This window comes from Gadus morhua, chromosome 7 (assembly GCF_902167405.1).
Source record: "Gadus morhua chromosome 7, gadMor3.0, whole genome shotgun sequence".
Lineage (NCBI taxonomy): Eukaryota > Metazoa > Chordata > Actinopteri > Gadiformes > Gadidae > Gadus > Gadus morhua.
Genome location: NC_044054.1, coordinates 4,890,330 through 4,918,312, shown reverse-complemented (window position 1 = coordinate 4,918,312; position 27,983 = coordinate 4,890,330). Strand labels below are relative to the sequence as shown.

Genomic DNA, 27,983 nt, shown 5'->3' with positions numbered 1-27,983 from the left:
AAATTGCCTCATTGGCCAGAGAGAGGGCGGGACTTCCAGTAACACGGAACTACCGATGGTGGTATATCCGTTTCGGATATCTCTTTTTCAAATGTATTGACCAAAATCCATATTAACTGTACTTGTTCTTTGCAGTTGATGTTCTTGGTATGTTCTTATCTTTCTCCCTCTTGGAAAGACGTTGTATCCGGTGCCGCAGACACACTCATGGGAAGGTCAGAACAGGAAACGGCGTTGCGTTAGACCACTATAAAGCTTAAACACAGGATCCTCTCTCAGCCTGCGCTGTGGTGCAGGCGGCCAATTTCGTCCCTGGCAGTTGAACCCGTTCCACCAATGTGGATCTCCCAGATGATTGCCTCATCCAATCAAAAGTTTGTCGAGGATCACATGACTGAATGCTTGCGCTCTGGGCTGGTTTGACGTTTCCTCCCAAGGCTTTGCCCCATAGTTGTGTCGCCAACTTGCAAAGTCGACCTAGGAACCATGGAATGGTAAGTTTACGCACGCAATTTGACACCAAAGTGTCGCTTGTGAATGTTGTGTCCGTGCGTAATACGCGTATTTGCGCACTGAGCATGCATAGTGGCTAACAGCAGTATGTATTTCACGCACCCTGTTAGTCTGCGTGCAAAGCAAACAAAAACCGAAACCTCTTTTAATACTGCTTTCACCCCATAACCTTCTTCCCTTCCCTCCCCTTCCTACTTTCTTATCTTTTGTCTAATATACGTTCTTATTATTTTATTTTGTGTTCACTCTGTATATTATGACTATAATAATAATAATAATAATAATAATAATAATAATAATAATAATAGGCTACTATAATAATGCATGACATATTCTTTTTTATTGCTAATTAGAATAAGAATAAGGCAGAAACCAACAGCTAATGCAGAACCAATAATAAAAATAATCAAGACATTTGAGAACCACTGATCTAAACAACCTGGGGGGTATTCCATCAACCAAGCTAAAGGCAAAGCCGGGCTTATTTCGCTTAGCCTCACTACTTTAAGCTAGAGTTGCGTTCCATCAACGTGACTTAAGGGAATCTCCGCTAAGTAACCATGGCAATTTATCCAACCAAATGAACCAGTGGGGTATACTACTTCTTGTAATAAAACAATTCAAATACTTGAATAATTATGCTTTTTCTTATGGGTATTGCCATCTTATTAAATGTATACTCTGTTTGAGTTCATCTCCCTCAAAAATTAGTCCCCTTTAATTACGATCGATCAAACATGTTTTTTGACACCTCAAAGGGCATTATCCATGGTCACTTGCCAAGGAAAATAAATTAAGATCATTCATTTTATATTTCCATGCGTTTTACTATCCAAATATAAAGTTTGTCACATAAATAGGACAGACCGTAGCTACGACTGGACAACGGGAGGTATTCCAGTCCGCTGAGCTATGAGCCAGAGAGCTTACGTTATGGATTGTACATATTTATAATTCAAAATTCTTCCCAGCCTTTATACCACATATACTCTAGTCTAGGGTCTATAGTATATAACCGCGTTGTCTGATTACAGTTTAATTCATTTTCCACAACTTACCAGCTCTCGTTTTGAAGAATAATAGAATAATCACAGCGCCATTCGTTTCAATGGAAATCGCGACGGTCTATACTTTCAACATAAAGTCTACATATATATAATTCGAAATTCGTCCCAGCCTTTATACCACAGATACTCTAGAGTGTATAAAGAACTGGTGAGATGACAGAGCCCTGTGGAGCACCTGTAGAGATCCTTCTGGATGAGCTAAGGTGGCCGTTAACTATCACTCTCTGGTGTCTGTCTGTCAGGAATGAGAGGACCCAGAGTATGAGGTGGGGATTGACATCCATCTGGCTTAGTTTTTGTCCCATTAGATGGGGTTGCACAGTGTTAAAGGCACTTGAGAAGTCTATGAACACCAGCCGCAGAAATGACTTGGGCTTCTCAAGGTGGGTGTAAGCTCTGTGCAGCAGCGTTATTGTGGCGTCGTCTACCCCTCTGTGACGTTTGTACGCAAACTGAAGCGGGTCAGCATACTTACTGACCTCTGCCTGTAATTGTGTGAGAATTAGCCTCTCATAGCCTTTCATGACCAGGGATGTTAAGGCCACAGGTCGATAGTCATTATCACAGGTTGGTTTACTCTTTTTGGGCACAGGGCATATGATGGAAGTCTTCCAGACTGAGGGGATAGAGTGTTCCGCCAGGGAGCGGTTAAAAAGGTGGCAGTAGACACCAGTAAGCTGGTTGCTGCGGGCCTTCAGCAAGCGGCCACAGATCTGGTCTGGCCCTGGTGCTTTATTTGGCTTCATCCTTCTCAACAAAGACATAGCTGAACAGGAAGTTAATGACTCCATTTAGTTGTAAACCTATGTAAAGTTGTTCTTATTTATAACCAAACATCTGGATTAAGTCAAGCAGACATCTCGACGTCGCGAAAGAATGCGATCATACGAGTGGGCGGACCGCGAGTGTATTTACAAGTGACATCGCCCGGGAACCCGGATATACGAGCGCATCAATGAAAACAAAGAAACAAAAATACAAAACTGTGAGACCAAGGATGAATGTGCCCTGCCCTATTGAGGAGTGTGACTATGTGGCTACACATGCTGAATCAGCAGTGGTGGTGGCCATGACGAACATACACACGACCATGCACGCTGCAGCCCCTAGGGAACCGCGCGCAAATGCCAAAATGGAGAAACTCAGGCGCCCGTCCATAGCGTTGGCTGGAACAGCCGAGACCTGGTCATACTTCCTAACCCGCTGGGGTGAGTACAAGAGGGGCACTAAACTAATTGGATCAGATGTTGTCACACAACTGCTATATTGCTGTGAGGAGGATCTGTGAAAAGACCTCACCCGTGCTGCAGGCAAAAGCCTAGTGGACAGTAATGAAAAGGACGTTCTCTCTGCCATGAGGGCACTCGTTGTCCGTGCAGAAAACACAATGGTAGCTCGAGTGGCCCTATCTAACATGCGACAGAGACACGAAGAGCCCATCCGATCATTTCATGCTCGCTTAAAGGAAGTGTAAATACGAAATGACATGCACTAAGGATGGGTGTGACCAAGTCAACAACTTCACAGAGGAAATATTGCGCGATGTGATCGCCCGCAGCATAGCAGACCAAGAAATACAGCTCAATCTGCTTGGCGAAAAGAATCAGGATATGCCACTAAAGGTCATGATAGAGTAAATCAAAGCCAAAGAGTCAGGAAAGCTCTCAGCGTCACGCCTGCTTGACTCTCAGAGCACAGACACTTTCAGCAGCTCATATCGACAGGGGAAGCAGCAGGACGTCCGCGCCAGGGCGAGCGCCAGAGCGGAGAAACCCAAGGTCAAGGCCGAGGGGACGTGCATCTACTGCGGCGAGGCAGGCCACAGCAAAACACCTCAGTGGCACGCCAGGCGCGCCGAGTGCCCCGCGTACGGCAAGACGTGCTGGAAAGGCAGCCGTCAGAACCACCTTGACAAGGTCTGTCTGGGTGGCCGTTCATCTCTGGGCCGCCGTCGTCAGGTTCGCTGGTAACAGCAGCGACGCCCGAAGAATGGAGACGAGCCAGATGGCATACGTGACTGACACCTCAGACCGTATATTCCTGTCTCGTGCAGCCTGTGTGGACCTGGGCATGATCTCAGACAGGTTCCCAACACTCGGGGAGGTCAACCTCGCGACCTCAGGCCCATGTGACGGTTACTCACGGCGCTATGATGAGGTGGTTGCGGACATCAGCAACAAGACCAAGTGTGTGGACGACACACTCCTGTGGGCTGATACAGTTGAAGAGAGCTACTTCCAGGCGGCACAATGGTTGGACGTTTGTGGCAGGAATGGCATCATCCTCAACCCGGATAAATTTGTCTTCGCCGCACCCTCGGTGGACTTTGCGGGCTTCACAATCACGATGTCCGAAGTACGGCCATGCAGCCATTACCTGAAGGCTATCCGAGCCTTCCGCGACCCCGCAATGTCACTGACGTCATGTCCTGGTTCGGACTGTTCAACCAAGTGGCCTACGCCTTCAGTATGGCCGAACGCATGCAACCGTTCCGGAAACTCCCACTGCATGGGGTACGCTTCGAGTGGTCTCCGGAATTGGAGAACGTTTTCCGCGAATCAAAAGAGGAGATCGTCCCTGGACTTGCATCCGCAAGTCCAAGCCAACATGCCTCGCCACGGACTGGTCAAAAGAGGGCGTTGGCTTCTGGTTGTTCCAGAAGCACTGTCAGTGCACGCCGGTCAGGCCCTTCTGCTGCGCTGATGGATGGAAGGTGACCCTAGTTGGCAGCAGGTTCACGCACGCGGCTGACATCTGCGCCACTCGGAATAACTGAACGCTGCCAACGGCTGGCGCCCTCTCAGCCCGCGACGCCGCCTGTCATGGCCATTTACCCCTTCCAGGCTGTGTGTTCAGACTTTTTCATGCACAGGGGTGTACACTATCTTGTGATAGCTGACCGCTACTCGAACTGGCCAATCATCTCAAGGTCGACGGGTGGCGCCGCGGGTCTCATATGCCACCTACGCCGTGCCTTTGCCACGTACGGGACTCAGGAAGAGCCTGCCTCGGACGGGGGACCAGAGTTCACCTCCTCCGAGACCAGGTATTTCCTTCACAGATGGGGCGTGCACCACCGGTGGCTTTCCCCACAGCAACTGCCGCGCAGAGATCGGGGTGAAGAGGATGAAGCGGCTCATCACTGACAATACAGGCCCGGAGGGCGAACTCGACACCGACGCTGTGCAGAGGGCGATACTCCAATACCGTAATACGCCGGACCCTGACACAAAGCTATACCCGGTGATGTGTGTCTTCGGCCGGCCCATCTGCGACTTCATCCCGATTGCCCCCGGGAGGTACAGACCGCACGTATCATGGCGTGAGACGCTGACGGCAAGGAGGCCCTCCGCAAACGCCGTATCCGCACAGCTGGCACTTGGGCGGAGCACACCAAACGCATCCCAACTCTCGAGGTGGGGGACTTTGTCCGCGTACAGAACCAGACGGGACTTCCCCCTAACAAGTGGGACAGGACGGGCAGTGTCGTTGAGGTGCGCTAGCACGATCAGTACGTGGTCAAGATTGACGGGTCGGGCAGGGTCTCAGCTCTGAATTGCAGATTCCTGCACAAGTTCTACCCGGTCCACAGCGACCGGCCCCCACCTCGATCGATCTATGACAATCTGGCATCCCGCGTCGCTGTACCAGCACTTATTGCAACGCCGCAGCTGCCTGGTCTTGCGAGCGGCCAAGTAAGGCCTGTGACGGAGTCAGGGCCCACTCCACCACCGGCGCTGCCACCTGCAGGCTCTCCCCGGCGCAGGATGCAGCCCACCTCTATCGTGCCAGTGGTGCCGGCCCAGGGCGTCCCTCGTACGCCCCGCCAGCCTCTGTGGCCCCTGTGGCCCCTCTCCCACGCCGCCCGACGTGTCGCCGGCGTCAGGCTTGCGCTGGTCCACCAGGAAGGCCGGTGTGCCTGCCTGGCATAAGGACTTTCCTGTGGGGTAGTCTTTAAGGCCTAAAAAAAAAAAAAGTTTGGTTCCTGTTGGTTGTCAGTTGAGGTCATGGGTAGGTAGGGAATTTATTTTATTTTTTTATTTTATTTTTTCCAGCGGCAGCGAATGATAGGTAGGTTGTTTTCATTTAAAAACGAGAAAATTCGCTCATCCTTGTACAGAATGAAGAGGTGCTGTACCAAAACGTAATTATAGTTTGCATCAAAAAAAATATTATTATTATTATTTTTTTTTTTTTATAAAGCTCATAAAATAATTTGGGTCGCACATAAATTGACAGGGTCGGTCGGAAACCGGAACCAAACACATTTTTTTTAGGCCTAATGGGCTCTGTGGGCATTGGGTTCATGTTGGACTTTCCGCTCGTTTTTATGGCACATAGTGTGTACAACCGTTCGTTCGATGCTGTTTTTTTTTATCAGCCTTTGTGTTAGAGTGTTAAAGGCTCAGTGGGAGATAGGGAATATTGCACTACGGTCCTCTATGTTGTTGTACTACGGTCCTCTATGTTGTTGCATATAGCGGAACAGGAAGTTAATGACTCTATTTAGATGTAAACCTACCAGCACCTTCAGCTGCTCATGACATGTTTGGTTGTTGTCATTTCACTGCTGTCGTTCATTAAAGCAAGTGAACAAATGGAAAGTTGTTCATATTAACAGCAGAGTAGCCTACGAAAAGAATAGACTGCAATAATATGAATGCTTAAGATATTAAAACACAATTGATTAGGCCTAGGCCGACATATGCTTTATCAGTCCTAATCCTGAATGCACTGTGCATACATTTTTTCACGGCATTTCCCCCCCTGAAATAATTCCAAATATCAAAAATCCAAAACAACTTGTGTGACAACTACATTTATCTTAATGTGCTGATCCTGCCCATATTGTTGGGCAGGATGAAGTAGGCAAGATGAAGTTGGAATTTTAAATTGCTGCAATAAATAATGTTGTTGTTGACTTCGAACATGTCTCTATCTTTGCTGTTTAAATCTAACATATGAGTAATATATCGGCGGGAACCAGTGTTTTTGGTTGCGAAATTGAGCCAGCTGGGCATTCCGTGGTATTGGATGCGTTTTAATAAAACACATCCAATACTAATATCCAATATAATAATGTCCGCTGGTGACGCCCCTGAGGCTATAGTAGGCTAACGATGCTCTTAGCATCCTACGAGTACCCCTGGAGTCCTCGTTAGCTACGAGCATTTTCACGACGTGCGTTACCAACAATGCTTTCGGGAAACGTGTGAAAACTGTACGATGCTCGTACGACGCACTTCACGACCCACTTAGGCCAACGATTCTTTCGGGAAACTGGGCCCTGAGCAAGGTGCGGCTGAGTTGGGTTGATGGAACGGCTTTAGCCTCAAGTAGAAGTTGGTGTTAGTTCTAACTGGGCTTAATCAACTAAGCGCCGCTTTCGATAGCAACTTTGATGGAATACCCCTCTGCATGATTCTTTATTATTATTATTATTATTATTATTATTATTAGGGGTCCAAGCCAACAGGTTGGATCCCTATTGTTTTTGTAAGGATTTTTCTTATTATTATTATTATACTTCCCGCCTTGAAAGTGGGTCCACAGCCCAAACCGTAAATGGTGCACACGCGCCAATTACACGACTAGAACCAGGTCCGGCACCGCTACTCAGATAACCAAATCCAGACATGCCGGCCTCTAGGTGGCGCTATACCAAGGAGAAACACGTTTGGGGCTATAGCTCCCACACCGAACCTCCCACAGTCAAAAACTTGTACCCACATATTCACTGGAGTCTGCTGCATCTTTTGGCATAGGCCACGCCCATTTGCGTCAATAAATTTTTTTCGCAAAATCGCGAAAACCGCTAAACTGTTTTTTCGCTACTGCTCCCACATTTCTTGACCAATCGACACCAAACTTTGCACACGACATCGTCAGACGCACACAAAAAAGCACATTTCTTGTCGCGTTGTGCCGGCGAAATGCACACTTCTTGGACCCCTGCATAACTGCTTGCAGTTCTAGTTATTATTATTATTATATTATTATTACCCCTCCTACTTATTGTATTTTGTATACGTCCGGGTCACTTAATGTACACACTTATTGTATGTCGTACTAAGTTATTGTCTATAGTTGTGTAGCAATGTAGCATCTTACTCTAGCTAGCTCTGTTGTGTACGGGGATGGGCTAACTTAGTGATTGTTAGTGCTTGGCACTTGCTTCTATGAACATCCTTAATGTACCGACATAGATATATTGTGGTTTCTCTTTCTTCTGAAAAATTGACTTATTGTATGTCACTCTGGATAAAAGCATCTGCTAAACGCCCTGAATGAGAATGTAAATATATAATAATAATAATCTCTCATCTCATCTAATCGTCATCCGCTTATCCGGGGTCGGGTCACGGGGGGAGCAGCTCAAGCAGGGGGCCCCAGACTTCCCTTTCCCGGGCCATATTGACCAGCTCTGACGGGGGGATCCCGAGGCGTTCCCAGGCCAGTGTTGAGATATAATCTCTCCACCTAGTCCTGGGTCTTCTCCGAGGTCTCCTCCCCACTGGACGTGCCTGAGGAGAGACCCCCTTACCCCATACTCCCGCAGCACCTCCCACAGTTTCTCCCGGGGGACCCGGTTATACGCCTTCTCCAGATCCACAAAACACATGTAGACCGGATGGGCATACTCCCAGGCCCCCTCCAGGATCCTTGCGAGAGTGAAGAGCTGGTCCGTAGTTCCAGGTCCGGGGCGAAAACCGCATTGTTCCTCTTCAATCTGAGGTTCGACGATCGGCCGAACCCTCCTTTCCAGCACCTTGGAGTAGACTTTACCAGGGAGGTTGAGAAGTGTATAATTATTATTATTAATAATCCACTGTTCAAACTGCTGCATCCGACCAGGTGATAACTTGAGAGGAGGTGTTAGGCTGCCATGAAGGGACTGTTTACCCCGCCGTGCCTCCTCCTCTTCCTCCTCCTCCTCCTCCTCCCGGTCTCCTCTGCCACCTCCTTCTGGGCCAAGGAGAAGCCCAACATCGTCCTCATGATGGTGGACGACCTGGGCATCGGAGACCTGGGTTGCTACGGCAACAACACCATTAGGTAACGCACGCATTAGAGGTCGTGACAACTTTTAAAATAATAATCATATATATGTGAGTGAGGGAGTGAGGGAGGGATGGAGTGAGTGAGTGAATGAGTTAGTGAGTTAGTGAGTGTTTTGTGAGTGTGTAAGTGCCCAAGTGAGTGTGAGTGAGAGACCAAATGAGTGAGTGAGCAAGGAAGAGATTGAGTGAGGGAGTGAGGGAGAGAGTGAGTGACCACCACCCCTGAACCTGGGCGGTGCCTCCCCCTCCCTCCCACTCCCTCCTCCCCCCCAGCACCCCTTACATAGACCGTCTGGCCCAGATGGGGGTGAGGCTCACCCAGCACCTGGCCGCCGCCCCGCTCTGCACCCCCAGCCGGGCCGCCTTCCTGACCGGGAGGTACCCCGTGCGCTCCGGTGAGTCCTCCACCCGACAGGGCACCACCAGCACCAACGTGTAACGCCACCACAATGACCCACCACCACCACCACCACCACCATGACCCACTAACACCACCACCAGCATGAACCACTAACACCACCACCACCATGAACCACTAACACCACCACCACCATGACCCAATAACACCACCACCACCACCACCACCATGACCCACTGACACCACCACCACCACCATGACCCACTAACACCACCACCACCATTAACCACTAACACCACCACCACCATGACCCAATAACACCACCACCACCACCACCACCATGACCCACTGACACCACCACCACCACCATGACCCACTAACACCACCACCACCATGAACCACTAACACCACCACCACCACCACCATGACCCACTGACAACACCACCACCATGACCCACTAACACCACCACCACCATTAACCACTAACACCACCACCACCATGACCCAATAACACCACCACCACCACCACCACCATGACCCACTGACACCACCACCACCACCATGACCCACTAACACCACCACCACCATGAACCACTAACACCACCACCACCACCACCATGACCCACTGACAACACCACCACCATGACCCACTAACACCACCACCACCAGCACCACCAGCACCATGACCCACTAACACCCTCACCACCATGAACCACTAACACCACCACAACCACTACCACCACCATGACCCACTAACACCACCACTATGACCTATGACACTATGACCCATGAACACCACCACCTCCATGACCCACAAACACCACCACCACGACCCACTAACACCACTACCACCACCATGACCCACTAGCACCACCACCACCATGAACCACCACCACCACCACCATGACCCACTAACACCACCACCACCATGACCCACTAACACCACCACCACCACCACCACCATGACCCACTAACACCACCACCACCATGACCCACTAACACCACCACCACCACCACCACCATGACCCACTAACACCACCACCACCATGACCCACTAACACCACCACCACCACCACCACCATGACCCACTAACACCACCACCACCATGACCGACTAACACCACCACCATGACCCACTAACACCACCACCACCACCACCACCACCACCACCACCACCACCACCACCACCACCATGACCCACTAACACCCTCACCACCATGAACCACTAACACCACCACTATGACCTATGACACTATGACCCACTAACACCACCATCACCATGACCCACAAACACCACCACCACCATGACCCACTAACACCACCACCACCATGACCCACTAACACCACCACCACCATGACCCACTAACACCACCATCACCATGACCCACTAACACCACCACCACCACCATGACCCACTAACACCACCACCACCACCATGACCCACTAACACCACCACCACCACCACTATGACCCACTAACACCACCACCACCATGAACCACTAACACCACCACCACCATGACCCACTAACACCACCACCACCACCATGACCCACTAGCACCACCATCACCATGAACCACCACCACCACCACCACCATGAACCACCACCACCACCACCACCATGACCCACTAACACCACCAACATAACCTTCTAACACCTCCAACATGACCCACAAACACCACTATGACCCACTAACACCAACACCACCACCATGACCCACTAACACCACCACCATGAACCACTAACACCACCACCACCATGAACCACTAACACCACCACCACCACCATGACCCACTAACACCACCACCACCATGACCCACTAACACAACCACCACCACCATGACCCACTAACACCACCATCACCATGACCCACTAACACCACCACCACCATGAACCACTAACACCACCACCACCACCATGACCCACTAACACCACCACCACCATGACCCAATAACACCACCACCACCACCACCACCATGACCCACTGACACCACCACCACCACCATGACCCACTAACACCACCACCACCATGACCCACTAACACCACCATCACCATGACCCACTAACACCACCATGACCCACTAACACCACCACCATCATGACCCACCACCACCACCCCCCCCTAACTTGTTGACTGGTGACCAGAGGGGGAGATGTCATGCCCATCTGTGTGTTACTGGGGGCAGGTATGGTCGGACTGGGCAGAGTGGGAGCCTACATCTTCTCCGCCTCCTCCGGAGGTCTTCCCAGCAACGAGGTGACCTTCGCCAAACTGGCCCAAGGTCAGGGCTACAACACAGCTCTGATAGGTGGGTACCGCCCCCCCGGATCCGTCCCTCACTCAGTCACCCGGTCGCTCACTCGGTCACTCACTCACCCACTCACTCACTCACTCACTTGGTCACTCACTCACTCACTGAGTTACTCACTCACTTGGTCACTCACTCACTCACTGAGTTACTCCCTCACACATGTGGTAGAAAAAACTAGAATTCTATCACTTCAACTAACTAAGAGAGCATGAGGAATCGAGGAGTCTGGATCGAGTATGACAAGAGACTTTATTGTTACCCGCGAACAAGCAACAATGAAGCCGAGTGAGGTTTGCAAAGACGCTGCCGGGTCAGCCGATCACGGTCTTTTTATTCTCTCAAACAAAGCTTTTTTCCATATGGTATGACCTGCCTCAGCATGCACACACAAACTCCTTTAATGGTAAGGACGGTCAGCCATACATTCCTTTAAGTATGTGGTCATCATCCGCAGTTAATCTAAACATTAGGTGGACGTCAGTACGCCTTGGCCCCAGACTCTGGCGCCGTGTGAGGCTCTCCTATTATTATTATTATTTTTTTTTAAATGTAATTTTATTTGTATAGCCCTTAATCACCATTACAGTCTCAAAGGGCTTAACAGGCCAAATATTTGTGACACCGCCCTTTACCCATGCCCCCACACGGGCAAGAAAAAACTCCCTTGAAATCAGCAAGGAAGAAATCTTGAGAAGAAACGCATAGTAGGGGATCCCTTCTTCCAGGGATGGTCAGGAGTGCAATGGGTGCCACAATTGACATACAGGTAAATACATGCACATCATATTAAAATGGTGATGGGGTTCTGGCCGGTAATCCATGAGGAGAGTTCAGGCATCCAGTCCAGTACCCGCAACACGCTAGAACAGACAGAATAGTGAATTAAAACGGAAAAGTACATAGTGGGAATGTATAATGTAAGAAGAAAAGCACAAGCAAACAGAGTGGTCTTCACTTCGCATCTGTCATTTTCACACTCCAAATGCAAGATTGTAGAGGTGCGTTTTGAGCTTTCCTTTGAATAGCTCCACAGAGTCAGCTTCCCTGATCGCTGATGGCAGCCTATTCAATAGGAAGGGGGCTCGATAGGCAAACGGTCTCAGTCCAGCCGATTTCTTTTTAACTTTCGGCAATGAAAGAAGGCCGGCTCCCGAAGACTGGAGGGACCGAGAAGGACTATAAGGAATGATCAGGTCCTTCAGGTACGATGGAGATAATCCATGCAAGGCTTTATAGGTTAGCAGTAGCACCTTAAAGTCTGATCTGAAAGTTATTGGTAGCCAGTAGAGCTGGGACGACTAGTCGACATAATCGACGTAATCAAATTCAAAAATTCTTTGACATGAATAATTTGCGTCCCCCCCCCCACTCCCCACCCCCCCCCACTCTCACTCCAGCCGTGGCGGTAAATATGCACCAGAACGCTAGTCGCCAATCGTTTAAATTCATAACAATGGCGCCGGCAAGCAGTAGCAGGAGCACAGAGGCTGGTGGTATAAAACTCGGCCAAAAGCCGAGCTCCGGGGGTTTATTTACCTGCGTTGCTATGGTGACCGGTCTTGCGTGTTCCAACGGTTTATTAGGTATCTAATAAGCTGTCTAATCACTTCATTCACTGCCTCTTCCGTGGTCATTACAATATTATGAATAGACTTTGTCGGGTTCGGATTTTATACTCTTGGGAAAAGAGAACTTTTGTCATGTTATGTAGTTCTTGTCTAACTGTTGACTGTCGAAATTCCACGATCTAGCAACCAGTTCTAAGTAGTAAGAGAACTTTTGTCATGTTATGTAGTTCTAGTCTAGCTGTTGACTGTGGAAATTCCACGATCTATCAACAAGTTCTAAATAGTAAACACACACTACAAGTTGACAATTTAAATTACATAAATCCTTTTCGAAGTAGGGTCTCTGAGGTGGCAGTGCATTATTTTTCAGTTTGCACAATGAGAGAGGGAGGAAGGAGTAGAACAGTATTTTTATATTTGGTATATTCCTCCTGATTGACTTATTTTGTTCATTTGTTAGATACTACATATGGCATCAAAATGCACTATTTTGCAGTTTGCACAATTTAAGTGCCGTGTTTGCTCAATGTTATTGCACAAAAAAGTTGCATGTTAAAGAAATGTTTAATAAATGTTGATATTTTACATAAGTTACATTGATGAAGTAGTGTGAAATAATTGGTAACTGAAAAAATAATCGTTTGAAATTAGTCGTTAGATTAGTCGACTAATCGAAAAAATAATCGCTAGAATAATCGTTTGAAAAATAATCGTTTGGGACAGCTCTAGTAGCCGGTGCAGAGAGGCGAGAATGGGTGTGATATGATCAAACTTTCTCGTTCTGGTCAGCAGTCTAGCTGCCGCATTGTGTACAACCTGTAGACTTTTTGTGGTAGAGTTCGGTAATCCCGAGAACAGTGCATTGCAATAGTTCAGTCTTGATGAAACAAATGCATGAATCAGTGTCTCTGCATCCGCTGCAGATAACATTGGTCTGATTCTTGCAATGTTTTTCAGATGGAAAAAGGCAATTCTAGTTATACTTCTTATATGTTGGTCAAAGCATAGTTGAGGGTCAAACAGGACACCAAGATTTTTGACGGACGCACTCTGTGGAATGGCGAGGCCATCCAACCACAGAGAGACATCCTCTAACTCTTCCCGGTCCCGCTTCGAGCTGATAATTATCAGCTCTGTCTTCCCAGTGTTAAGCTGTAGGAAGTTTTGTGACATCCAGCCCTTCACAGCAGCCAGACAGGACTCAACCCTTTGAATCTGGGCCGAGTCCCCGGAATCTACAGGAATGTAGAGCTGGGTGTCATCCGAGTAGCAATGGAAACTAATTCCGAAGCTGCGGATAACGTTGCCCAGGGGAAGCATATAGATTGCAAAAAGTAATGGACCAAGGACCGACTCTTGTGGTACGCCAAAGCGTAATTTACAGTGCTTTGATTCTGAACCCTCATGAAGCACAAATTGGGTTCTATCTGTGAGGTACGATTCAAGCCAACTAAGAGCCGTACCCCCGAAACCAACATAGTGCTCAAGACGGTGAAGAAGAGTGCTGTGGTCGATCGTGTTGAATGCAGCGCTCAGGTCCAGCAGCACAAGCATTGAGCATGTATTTTTATCCAAAGCAAGAAGTATGTCATTTACAACTCTTGTAATAGCAGTTTCAGTTGAGTGGAAATTCCTGAACCCCGACTGGAAAGGTTCGAAGAGATTGTTCCTCGTCAGATAATCAACGATTTGCTTTGCTACAATCCTTTCCTGTACCTTGGACAGGAAGGGCAGATTCAATATAGGCCGATAGTTCCTGACTAATTCAGGATCTAGGCCAGGCTTTTTGAGTAGCGGTTTCATCACCGCAGCCTTGAAATTGGAGGGAACAATTCCTGTTGAAAACGAGAGATTCATAAGCGAGAGGATTGCAGGCCCCACCGTGGGAAGAAGTTCCTTAAGAACCCTGGAAGGGCCAGGATCCAACATACAAGTTGTTGGCTTTGATGCCTTTATCACCCTTTCAAGTTCCACCAAAGGAATTGCATGAACTCCAGAAGAGTTGCGTCAGAGTTCCCCATCCTACTTGGCAGGACCCCATCCTGCCCCACAGGATGTGTAGGACAAGCCGCGCGGCAAGCATCAATTTCCTCTCTAATTGATTGAATCTTATTCTCAAAGACATCCATGAATTCACCTGCCACGATCGAGGAGCCTACGGTCTGAGTCTGTTTCTGAGTGAGACTCCTCACCGTGTCAAAAATAAACTTGGGATTGTTTCTATTCAAGTTGATGATACTGGAAAAGTAGGCGTTCCTGGCAATAGTCAGCGCACCCTTACAGGTGAGCAGACTGTTATGCCATACATGATGAAAGACCTCAAGTTTAGTCGAGCGCCATTTGCATTCAAGGATCCTGCAGCTTCGCTTCAGAGTGCGCGTTTCTGCATTAAACCAGGGGGCTGGTTTTTTCAATGTTTGTTTTTTAGTTACGTTCGGAGCAACTGAATCAATGGCAACAGACAAGGCAATGTTGAGGTCATCAGTAAGGCACTCCACAGAACCACTATAGTTACAAAGAGATGCAAGTGAACCAGATAACTTATTTGCCATAGCAAATAAGTTATATTTGTATACGGTCCTAGAGGACAGTATACTACAGCTAAAACGAAAGAGTCTGGAACTCGTTTCGCTTCTCGGTGGTGCAGAGCGCTAGCACCTCAAAGGATCTGAAAATATATTTATTCTTTGGCTTTAAATTAAGCTTGGAATTAGATATCAGGGCTACTCCACCACCTTTCTTAACTTCTCTAGATACTTGGGTGCTAACGTAATGGGGTGGAGTAGCTTCGTTTAGGGCTAGAAACTCATCTGGTTTTAACCAGGTTTCACAAAGCCCCAGTATGTCGATCTTTTTATCAATAATTAGATCATGGACCAAGAGCGCTTTAGATGAAAGTGACCTTATGTTCATGAACCCTATTCTGAGTGCTTCCATTTTATTATTTTCAGAGGGAGTCCGGTTAACACTCAGCTCTAGGGGTGCAACGGATCAAAAAACTCACGGTTCGGATCGTTCCTCGGATCAGAGTCACGGATCGGATCATTTTTCGGATCAGCAAAAAAAAAAAAAAAAATAGCGTTTGCGATTGCTTTAGCCCGGTCTGATTGTGGAAGAAGGGGCTGCTTAAATGCCGCGGTGATGAGCAGTTGTTGAGCCGCTTTCGGTTTCACTCCTGTCAGTGAAACACCGGGGTGATGTCGCTGTAAATGCGTGGCCATGCTCGATGTGTTTCCACTGTTGTATGGCTTTCTTGTGCCACAGTGCCTACACACCGTCACGGTTTTATCCACCAACCTCTTTCCTTCTGAATTCAATTTGACAGGGAAGCCAAAATGCTACCAAACAGGGGATTTAAATGTGGGGCGTTCTAGTTCTTCTGTTCCTCCGCTCGCCATGACCACGCTGTGTTGCAGGTTTTTCTTTATGTTAGCAATCGCTAGGTCAGCTACGTGTTACGTCTGTGTGGTAACCTAGGCGACAGATTTGTGTGGCAGCGCGAGTATATGGAAACAGACGTAGCACTGAAGGCAGCAGTTATCGTTACAGTAGTCACCGAAGTCTAGCCTACTTTTATTTTCCATGCCCACTGTTCTTCATGTTGTACGCTGAGGACAATAAATCACAACAAGCCATAGGACTGTTTGCTTATTGAAAAGGGAACTGTTGCAGACTTTTACCCAGAGCGTGTTAAGTAGCTCTGTCCCTGGAACTAGCAGGAATGGTTACGGCTGTGTGTGGACTGAACATGCGCACAATTTTTTTTTTCATAAATCAATCCGCGGATCATGCGTGTGCCGAACCGAAATAGATGATCCGAACGGATCACGGATCAATGATGATCCGTTGCACCCCTACTCAGCTCTGAAGCGGTCAAGGGGATGCCACGGTTTCGACATACTGGTTGCGGCCCTCGCCTGCGGGTTTTACACCTCGAGACAGCGCGAGGCCGCACCACCGTACATATAGGTACAGCGTTATTTTCAGAGGGAGTCTGGTTAACTCTCAGCTCTGAGGCGATCAGTGGGATCGCCAGAGTTGGACATACTGGTCGCGGCCCTCGCCTGCAGGTTTTACACCTTGAGACAGCGCGAGGCCGCACCACCGTACATATAGGTACAGCGTTATTTTCAGAGGGAGTCTGGTTAACTCTCAGCTCTGAGGCGATCAGTGGGATCGCCAGAGTTGGACATACTGGTCACGGCCCTCGCCTGCGGGTTTTACACCTCGAGACAGCGCAAGGCCGCACCACGTACATATAGATACAGTGTTAATTTCAGAGGGAGTCCGGTTAACACTCAGCTCTGAAACAATTGGTGCAATAGATACTGGTTCAGCTAACCCATCTGCTGTTCTAGGCTCTGCAACGTTAACTATCATGTTGCTAGCAACATCTATCTATGTTTTTTGACATAATTGAGGCGCCTAACCCAGTTGGGTGTAGGCCGTCTCTCATGAGCACACCAGGACGACCCCACAGGGAGGGCCAGTTATCTATGAAACCAAAGCCCTGCTCTGAACTATATCGTGCCAGCCAGCGATTTAGAGACAATAATCTACTATAACGCTCATCATTACCCTTATCGGGTAGAGGGCCAGATAGAATTAATCGATGCCGACACATCTTTCTGGGGAAGTCACAAAGCCTAGCTATGTTGCTTTTTGTGACCTCAGTTTGTCTTGTCCTAGCATCGTTGGTGCCGACATGAACTACAATGTTGTCGAAACTAGTGTCGGTGTTTGGTGCATCTAATCTAACTCCAAATGAGGTCTGCAACATGTCAGCACCCTATTATTAGCTTCAATGTCGGGAGCCCTGGCCCCAGGTAGGCAAATAACTTTCGCTGGCGAGTGTAGTCTAACTTTACGTGTAACAGAGTCACCTATGACTAGCATTTTTACCCCCGAAAAGGACTTGCGAGGCAGGGTACTGACCGCAACCTGCCTCGCAAGTGGTGCTGCCGACAGGATTGCCTTGACGGAGTCACTGCTAACGATAGCGTTAGCTCCGCGAGTCCGCCTGGCGGGTCTCTTCTCTATACTTTCTGGAGTATCTGTTTTCTTTATGCTAGCTACTCTTTCATCCTCTAACTGACAGATACGTCTCTCTAACAGAGCTATCTTATCCATGAGAAAGGCAGAGCAAGAACAACCGGAATCCATGCTTACCGTGGTTGATGCAGACGGAGCTCCAGCGAGGAAACAGCGAATACAATACAGAGTTTGCAGAACAGGTCGCAGATATAAATACCGGAAAATAGATACAAACCGAGATAGCAGGTCGACGCTAGGCGTCCTGCTAACCAAACCAAACAAACCAAGCCGGCTACCCGGAAGTTGCGACTGCGGCGTCACACGGCTGCTTCTGCGGCGTCACACGGCAGCCTCGGGTCAGCCTGTAGAGAGAGAGCACAGGTTACGTGAAAGACGCACGATAGTGGAAAGCGAGAGACGCCGAGATCGTTTAATGGCCTGTGGCATGTGCCACCGCGACCACTGACATACCATGGCATATGCCGTTCTGGAACGGTAACTGCCGTTCTGAAACGGTAACTGCCGTCGCGACCACTGACATACCATGGCATATGCCGTTCTGGAACGGTAACTGCCGTTCTGAAACGGTAACTGCCGTCGCGACCACTGACATACCATGGCATATGCCGTTCTGGAACGGTAACTGCCGTTCTGAAACGGTAACTACCGTTCTGAAACGGTAATGCCATGGCATATGCCGTTCTGGAACGGTAACTGCCGTTCTGAAACGGTAACTACCGTTCTGAAACGGTAATGCCATGGCATATGCCTTTCTGGAACGGTAACTACCGTTCTGAAACGGTAACTGCCGTTCAGGTGGAACGGTAACTGCAGTTCCCAACAATGGTATGTGACACCAGCATAACTCCTCCGTATAATTTCAAGACAGGTATTGCCATAAATGTAAAGGTATATATATTTGGTATTTATTGACACAATATCACAACATAACGCCGTAAATAAAGGGATTTACACGTTTCTCTCGTCCGTGCTGTTGTAAGGATATTTCCGATCTGTTTGTTGTTGCTTTTGTAATGACAGATGCTTTTGAAAACAGCCGGACTTGCTCCGGTGACGGTAGTTATAGCCTAACCTTCTAGGTGGCCATAGAGCTATAGTCTATTGCTTTGTTCCAATATCCATACTATCCGCAGTCATTATACTTTATTTTAGTATGACTTATTTTTTATATAGTTTGAGTACGTAGTGCGTTGCCAGTTTCTACTGGCACCTACCGTTTTTCCACTGGCATGCCACTCATGTAAAATGGTATTACCAGTTTCTACTGGCACCTACCGTTTTTCCGCTGGCATGCCACTCATGGAAAATGGTATTACCAGTTTCTACTGGCACCTACCGTTTTTCCGCTGGCATGCCACTCATGGAAAATGGTAATTACCAGTTTCTACTGGCACCTACCGTTTTTCCGCTGGCATGCCACTCATGGAAAATGGTAATTACCAGTTTCTACTGGCACCTACCGTTTGCCAGTAGATATTCCTTTCCTGTGGTATTTGCCCGTTCATACACACATACCACTCATGATTCACAGCTACACAATCATTCTTATAAAAACGGTAGGTGCCAGTAGAAACTGGTAATTACCATTTTCCATGAGTGGCATGCCAGCGGAAAAACGGTAGGTGCCAGTAGAAACTGGTAATTACCATTTTCCATGAGTGGCATGACAGCGGAAAAACGGTAGGTGCCAGTAGAAACTGGTAATTACCATTTTCCATGAGTGGCATGCCAGCGGAAAAACGGTAGGTGCCAGTAGAAACTGGTAATACCATTTTACATGAGTGGCATGCCAGCGGGAAAACGGTGGTTCCAGTAGGAAATGGAACTTCCGATTAACATAATTGGCTTGCCAGCGGAAAAACTTTTGGCCTGTATGCCATGATACCACTGGATCATGTCGATATAGAAAGGTTTATGACACTGGATCAGGGTTAAATGATAGGAACCTATTCCTACTTAAAATATTTGGTTAAACACCAATAAGAACAAATGCAAAACTTAATATTTGGCTTATTGAATAGTTATGAGCTGAAGCAGTCATACAGTAGGCTTTATTATAGGCTACGCTACTAGAACATCTTGATAAAACACGAGTGGAAAAATGGATGACTGTCTAGCCATAGCCTACAGTGCCACCCCTATAGGGACCTGGCTCTGGTGCACTAACCGGAAACTACGATCGCAACCGCAATAAACATCTCGCTTTGAACGGTGAACTCTTTACACATAGTAGTTATAAAGCTATTAAAACTACAAAATGACTCCATTAATGCAGGATACGTGGAAAATGCATGGACCTATTAAAGAAAATGCGCCGACGTTGGCTCAGCCTGGCTCCGCCTCTTCAGCTACGTAGCTAAGATCGCTGCCGTGGAGCACGAAAGGTGTACATCAATCCACACTCATCGGTTTGACCGTTTTGAGTATACCATTTGGGTCCTTTCACTACACTTCCTTTCGCCCTGATCTTAATTGCAACGCACTACGTACTCAAACTATATAAAAAATAAGTCATACTAAAATAAAGTATAATGACTGCGGATAGTATGGATATTGGAACAAAGCAATAGACTATAGCTCTATGGCCACCTAGAAGGCTAGTCTATAACTACCGTCACCGGAGCAAGTCCGGCTGTTTTCAAAAGCATCTGTCATTACAAAAGCAACAACAAACAGATCGGAAATATCCTTACAACAGCACGGACGAGAGAAACGTGTAAATCCCTTTATTTACGGCGTTATGTTGTGATATTGTGTCAATAAATACCACATATATATACCTTTACATTTATGGCAATACCTGTCTTGAAATTATACGGAGGAGTTATGCTGGTGTCACATACCATTGTTGGGAACTGCAGTTACCGTTCCACCTGAACGGCAGTTACCGTTTCAGAACGGTAGTTACCGTTCCAGAAAGGCATATGCCATGGCATTATACCGTTTCAGAACGGTAGTTACCGTTTCAGAACGGCAGTTACCGTTCCAGAACGGCATATGCCATGGTATGTCAGTGGTCGCGAAGGCAGTTACCGTTTCAGAACGGCAGTTACCGTTCCAGAACGGCATATGCCATGGTATGTCAGTGGTCGCGACGGCAGTTACCGTTTCAGAACGGTAGTTACCGTTTCAGAATGGTAGTTACCGTTCCAGAACGGCATATGCCATGGTATGTCAGTGGTCGCGACGGCAGTTACCGTTTCAGAACGGAAGTTACCGTTTCAGAACGGCACTTACCGTTCCAGAACGGCATATGCCATGGTATGTCAGTGGTCGCGGTGGCACATGCCACAGGCCAATAAACGATCTCGGCCCTACTGTGGAAAGCAGCAAAATCAGAGGTGATTTTGCTGCTTTCCACTATTAATGTATCTATATGATATATAGGCCTGATAATACTCATAGTTAATATAAAAGGTAATGGTTAATTTCTCCCATACTCACTTACTTACTCGGACACCCACTCTTTCACTCACTCGGTCCCACTCAACTACTCGTTCTCCCAATCAATGTAAATCCCTTCCTTAGTCATTCACTCACACAAACGTCCGAAATTTTGTCGGACGTTGGTCCTCTCTAGTGAAATCTGTTGTGGAACTTGTCATTGCTCGGACAAACATCTGACAAACGTCCAATAAACGTCCGATAAACGTTGAACGTCCTTTTCCCGCCGCCTCCAGGAAAGTGGCACCTGGGTCTGAACTGCGAGCGTGCTGGGGACCACTGCCACCACCCCGCAAATCACGGCTTCGACCTCTTCTACGGCACGCCCATGACGCACCTGCGGGACTGCATCGCGGGCCACGGCTCTGTCTTCGCCCAGGTGTGGCCGTACGTCCGATACGTGGTCGCCGCCTCGTTCTGGACAGCCGTCCTTTGCTTCGCCTGCCTGCCCACCCCGTTCGGAGGCTGGCGGGTGGGGCTGGGACTGCTGCTGATCGGGGCCGCCGCGGCCGGCCTGTACCTCGTGTTCGACCACCTCATCGGCGCGCTGAACTGCGTCCTGATGCGGGACCAGCAGGTGGTCGAGAAGCCCTACGTCAGCGAGGACCTGACCGCACGCATGACCTGGGAGGCGGTGGACTTCATGGAGCGGTAGGGCGGCGGTCTGGGTTTAACGATGGCGATGTCGGTGGTGGGTCATGATTGTGGTGTTAGTGGGTGGTGGTGGAGGTGGTAGTGAGGTTGGTGGTGGTGGTAGCGTTGGTGGTGGAGGTGGTGGCGGTGGAGGTGGTGGTTGTAGTGGTGGTGGTGATGGAGGGTAGTGGCGGTGGCGGTGGAGGTGCTAGTGGCGGTGGTGGTGGTGGTGGTAGTGACGGTGGTGGTGGAGGTGGGGGTGGTGGTAGTGGCGGTGGTGGTTGAGGTGGTGGTAGTGGTTGTGGTAGAGGAGGTGGTGGTGGTGGTGGTGCTGGAGGTGGTAGCGGTGGTGGTAGTGGTGGTAGTGGTGGTAGTCGCGGTTGGTGTAGTTGTGGTGGTGGCGTTGGTAGTGGCAGTGGTGATTGGTGGAAGACGTGGTGGTGGTGGTGGTGTTGGTGGAGATGGTAGTGGTGGTGGTGGGGTTGGTAATATTGGTGGTGGAGGTGGTATTGGTGGTGATGGAGGTGGTGGTGGCGGTGGTGCTGGTGGAGTGATTCCCTCCCTCCCTCCCTCCCTCCCTCCCTCCCCCACTCCCTCACCCCCCCCCCATCCCTCCCTCCCTGCCTCATCCCCTCACCCTCTCACCCTCTCACCAGTAACTCGGGGAAGCCCTTCCTCCTCTTCCTATCCTTCCTCCAGGTGCACACGGCCCTCTTTGCCACGCCCACTTTAAGGGAGTCTGGCCCCCACGGTATCTATGGCGACGCCGTCCGAGAGGTGGACTGGGCTGTGGGTGAGTGTGCCTGCCGGTTAATTGGGTTAGGGTTAATTAATGTCCGCCAAATGAATTGCTTGTCTGTTTGCGAGGTGCCTGCTAGGTGTGCGTGCTAGGTGTGGGTGCTAGGTGAGGGTGCGTGCCAGGTGCGGGAGTGCTAGGTGCGTGATAGGTGCGGGTGTGCTAGGTGCGTGCTAGGTGTGTGTTCTGAGGTGAGCTCTGACCATACCCCCGACCCCCGGCCCCAGGGTTCGTCGTGGACACCCTGGAGAGGCTGAACCTGAGGGGCAACACGCTGGTGTACCTGACTTCGGACCAGGGCGCCCACCTGGAGGAGGTCTCGGACCAGGGCGAGGTCCACCATGGCTCCAACGGCGTCTACAAGGGTAAGAGGACGCCCCCGCTCCACGTTAGCTTTTAGAGCTAACTGAGAAAGAAGGGCGGGAAAATGGAGAATGAAGTTTAAAGGCGAATGAGGTGCTAGGTGCATGCGTGCTAGGTGTGTGCTAGGTGTGAGCTACGTGTGTGTTAGGTGCACGAGTGCTAGGTGTGTGCTAGCTGTGTGTTAGGTGCGAGCTAGGTGAGTGCTAGGTGTATGGTATGTGTGTGCTAGGTGCGTGCAAGGTGTGTGCTAGGTGCATGTGTGCTAGGTGCGTGCTAGTTGTGTGCTAGGTGCGTGTATGCTAGGTGTGTGCTAGGTGTGTGCTAGGTGCGTGCTAGGTGTGTGCAAGGTTTGTGCTAGGTGCGTGCGTGCTAGGTGTGTGCTAGGTGTCCATGCGTGCTAGGTGTGCAGGGGAATGAAGCCAGTCAACTTCTATTGATTAAAGTTCGTAACAAGGTCATGTTTTTCCTCTGTATCATGAAGCAGTAGTTTCTATGTCCGTCCGAGGTGTTTGTTGAGATTATTTTGAGATTATTTTCTCAGTCACTCACTCACTCACTCACTCACTCACTCACTCACTCACTCACTCACTCACTCACTCACTCACTCACTCACTCACTCACTCACTCTTCCCTCCCTTACTCCCTCCCTCAATCACTTACTCATTCACTCTCTCCCTTACTCACCTCTCACCCCCTCCCTCCCTCCCTCCTTCCACCCCTCCCTCCCTCATTAACCTAAGCACCACCCTTCTCCCCCCTAGCGGGTAAATCCACTAACTGGGAGGGGGGGATCCGGGTCCCGGGGATCCTCAGCCTGCCCGGGCTGCTCCCCCGGGGGCGGGTGGTGGACCAGCCCACCTCCCACATGGACCTGCTCCCCACCCTGACCGCGCTGATGGGGGCGCCCCTGCCACATGACAGGTCAGACCCCGCTAGGTGGATGATTGGTTGAATGTGAGTAAGGATGTGTTAATCTGTATATGCGTGGGTGAATGTGTGTATGAATGGGTGAATGTGTTTATGAATGGGTGAATGTTTATGAATGGGTAAATGTGTGTATTAATGGGTGTATGAATGTGTGAATGTGTATGCATGGGTGAATGTGTGATTGTGTGTTTGTATGGGTGTATGTGTGTGAATGGGTGTATGAACAGGGGTGGATGGTGTATAGGGGCGATTTGGGCGACGCACTACAAACTGGGAGAAAGAGGATTATTTTATTTTTTTTATTCTATCACGGCAAAAGTAGTTTTCAGTGTTCTAGACCTATTATCTGTCATTGTCCAATCAGAATCGTCAGATTCAAGTCGCGTTTCAAATGGTCCCGCCTCTATGGGCGAATTCATCGACGTGGAAAATCGCCCAAGCCTTCTCCGTTGACTCTAATGTTAAAACTTTTTTTTTCGGAAATTGAGTCTTCAATGCATTTTCAATGGGGATTTGGGACTCGCCCTAACGTGCTTGCGTCATACGTAACTGAGCAAAGAGCACGAAGGCATATCTTCGATCAAGTCACTTACTGATTACAACATGGCAGCAAACGTGCGCAATTCCATTTCGTCTCTCAAAGAAGTTCCTTTTAGTCGACGACCCAATTCAGAAAAATTGGAAATGAAATTGTATATAGTTCTCTGCAAACCTATGGTGGCATCATGCCTTCAGTGTGTATATTGTATATAGTTCTCTGCAAACCTATGGTGGCATCATGCCTTCAGTGTGCATATTGTATATAGTTCTCTGCGAACCTATGGTGGCATCATGCCTTCAGTGTGTATATTGTATATAGTTCTCTGCAAACCTATTGTGGCATCATGCCTTCAGTGTGTATATTGTATATAGTTCTCTGCAAACCTATGGTGGCATCATGCCTTCAGTGTGTATATTGTATATAGTTCTCTGCAAACCTATGGTGGCATCATGCCTTCGGTGTGTATATTGCCGAGTTCTTCCAAGAAAGGGTTCCAATCCAGGATAGCTTTTAACACACTTTATTTGTTAAAGTATTTCGGTATGGTAACTACGGAGGAAAAGGAGGTGGAAGCGTGTTGAACACGTGCTGAGCGTCTCCCAGCTGATCAAAAACATTAACCCTTTGTCTGGTAGCAGCTAGAAGATTCTGACGAGTTTAAGTTTACTGTTGACTATTATGGTCGGATCCACATGGCCTGTGTGAAGTGGGCGGAGCCGGTGTGACGTATTACCCTCGGCTTCCTCACTTGTCTGTGGTGCTGCCTTCTGTGGATGGAGCAGCTATTGCAGCCTTCAGTAAGGTCCTGCTCCCCTTGTGGCTATGTATAGTATTTACGGCTTATACAGTATGTTTGGTCCTGCTTCCTAGGGGCTATGCGGGGGCAGCTCAGGTTCTTAAAATACGTAACAATATTGTATATAGTTCTCTGCAAACCTATGGTGGCATCATGCCTTCAGTGTGTCTTGAACAACCACACATAAAAGGTAGCACATATTATATTGATAATTTATCGTATTTGTCTAAATGCATACTTAACTGTAGATAGATTACCAACACAATAGATTGTCCGTAACACACTCACCCCTTTTAGAATCACATTCTCTCACTCTCACTCTCTCACAAACACACATACAGACAGAGACAGAGAGAGAGAATGTTAACTTGTGTATACCGGTAATTCCCAATTATTATTGATGTATTTGCACTTTTAATCTTGCTGAATTCTACAAGGCAAATAAATTAAGTAAAAACTTAGTTCCCTGGCTCCATTCGTCTTTGTAAGGAAATGTTCTATTTTGTCTTTAGGGGCAAATGTTCTATTTTGTCTTTAATGCTTCGTTTTTATATGAAAAACACAAAAAAATCTTCGGGGGGAGGAGGGCCCCAGACCCCCCTACAGGGGTTTGGTTTACAAGCTCTCTGCCCCCCCTATAATAAAATTCACCAGCCGCCACTGTGTATGAATATGTGTGTATGATTGGGTGGACGTGTGTATCAATGGGTGTGTTTGAGTGGACCACTGGCTAGAAATCTGCGGTATGAACGCACACATTCATACACACATTCACCCATTAATTCAGTCTGTTAACCTCCTCCATCATGTTCTACCGGCAGGCAGCTGGACGGCCACGACCTCATGCCGCTGTTGCTGGGTCGGGCGACGCGGTCTAGCCACGAGTTCCTCTTTCACTACTGCAACGCCCACCTCAACGCCGTCCGCTGGCACCCGCCAAACTGTGAGTCTGCGCCTTTAAGGCCGCGCTGCGTTCAAGGCCCATGGGGAACTAGCGACGTGTTCAACGGTACAGATCTTGAAACTCGTAATTTCCACGTGTGACAATTAATTTGTATGAATGTGTGTATGAATGGGTGAATGGGTGTATGAGTGGGTGAATGGGTGTATGAATGGGTGAATGTGTGTATGAATGTGCGAATGAATGTGTGCATGATATGTGTATGAATTGGTGAATGAATGTGTACGAATGTGTGAATAAATATGTTTATGAATGCGTGTATGAATGTGTGAATAAATATGTATGAATGTATATGAATGTGTTTATGAATGTGTGAATGAATATGTGTATGAATGTGTGAATGATGTGTTTATGAATGTGTGAATGATGTGTGTATGAATGTGTGAATGATGTGTGTATGAATGGGTGAATGATTGTCGTCGTCCCCCACAGCGGACGCGGCCTGGAAGGCCTTCTACTTCACACCCGTCTTCACCCCCCCCGGTGGCGAGTCATGCACCGACACCCTGGTGTGCCTCTGCCACGCTCCCTACGTCACCCACCACGACCCCCCGCTGCTCTACGACCTCTCCCGCGACCCCTCCGAGGCCACGCCCCTCACCCCCACCACGGAGCCGCGGTTCGCCGTCGTCATGGCGGCGATGGCGGCGGCGGTGGAGCGCCACCTGGCCTCTCTGGAGCCGGCGGACAACCAGATGGCCCTGGGCCACGTCCTCTGGAAACCCTGGCTGCAGGTGGGTGAAAGGGTGAATGGGGATATGAGTGGGTGAATGAATGGATTAAGGTGTGTATGAATGGGTCTGAATTGGTGAATGTGTGTATGAGAAGGTGAATGAATGGTTGGATGAATGGGTGAATTGATAGGTTAGTGAATAGGTGATTGCGTGTATGACTGGTTGTGTGAATGAATGGTTGAATGTGTGAAGGAATCTGTGGGTGAATGAATGGGTTAAGGTGTGTATGAATGGGTGTGAATAGGTGAATGTGTGTATGAGAAGGTGAATGAATGGTTTGATGAATGGGTGAATTAATAGGTGTGTGAATAGGTGATTGCTTGTATGACTGGTTGTGTGAATATGTGTATTAATATGTGTGTGAATGTGTGTAGGAATGGTCGCATGTGTGTGTGAATGATTGCATGTGTGAATAAATGGGTAAATGTATATGTGTATGAATGGGTCAATGAATATGTGTATCAATAGGTGAATGTGTATATGAATGAATGTGTGAATATGTGTATGAACTGGTGAATGTGTGTATGAATGTGTTAACGAATGGATGAATGTGTATATGAATGGGTGAATGGAAGGGGCATGTGTGTCTGAATGTGCGTGTGAATGTCAGGCAGTATTGTAAAGCGCTTTGATTAGCCCCTGGTTAGTAAAGTCAGACCACTAACCTCGTCGTCCATCTTGTTGTGTGCAGCCGTCCTGCCCGGCCCGGGGGGGCTCCGGGGGCGGTCTGTTCTGCCGGGAGGAACGCCACAGAGTTCAGAAGGTCACAGACTGGAGCGTGGGCTAAATGACGTGGTTTTAACGATAACTGAAATAAAACGATGGATATGACGTTTTTGTGCCAATAGTGTAAACG

At 48.5% G+C, this 27,983-nt stretch overlaps 1 protein-coding gene across 1 annotated transcript; it reads left to right on the top strand.

Annotated features, from left to right (window-relative positions):
* Positions 1-44: 44 nt before the first annotated feature.
* sts (steroid sulfatase (microsomal), isozyme S) lies at positions 45-27,958 on the top strand. Its single transcript, XM_030361609.1, has 11 exons — positions 45-494; positions 8,436-8,636; positions 8,915-9,036; positions 11,184-11,306; positions 21,613-22,027; positions 22,666-22,802; positions 23,033-23,170; positions 23,930-24,089; positions 26,254-26,375; positions 26,826-27,127; positions 27,819-27,958. Exons 2-11 carry the CDS (start codon positions 8,467-8,469, stop codon positions 27,912-27,914), a joined length of 1,785 nt encoding a protein of 594 aa, XP_030217469.1. The 5' UTR covers positions 45-494; positions 8,436-8,466; the 3' UTR covers positions 27,915-27,958.
* Positions 27,959-27,983: the final 25 nt, after the last annotated feature.

Excerpts from the sequence above, each read along its gene's own strand:
- sts (XM_030361609.1), top strand. The coding sequence starts at position 8,467 with ATGAAGGGACTGTTTACCCCGCCGTGCCTCCTCCTCTTCCTCCTCCTC. Across the intron at positions 22,803-23,032 it reads AGAGGTGGACTGGGCTGTGG|GGTTCGTCGTGGACACCCTG; the intron begins GTGAGTGTGCCT and ends CCCCGGCCCCAG. Across the intron at positions 24,090-26,253 it reads GCGCCCCTGCCACATGACAG|GCAGCTGGACGGCCACGACC; the intron begins GTCAGACCCCGC and ends TTCTACCGGCAG.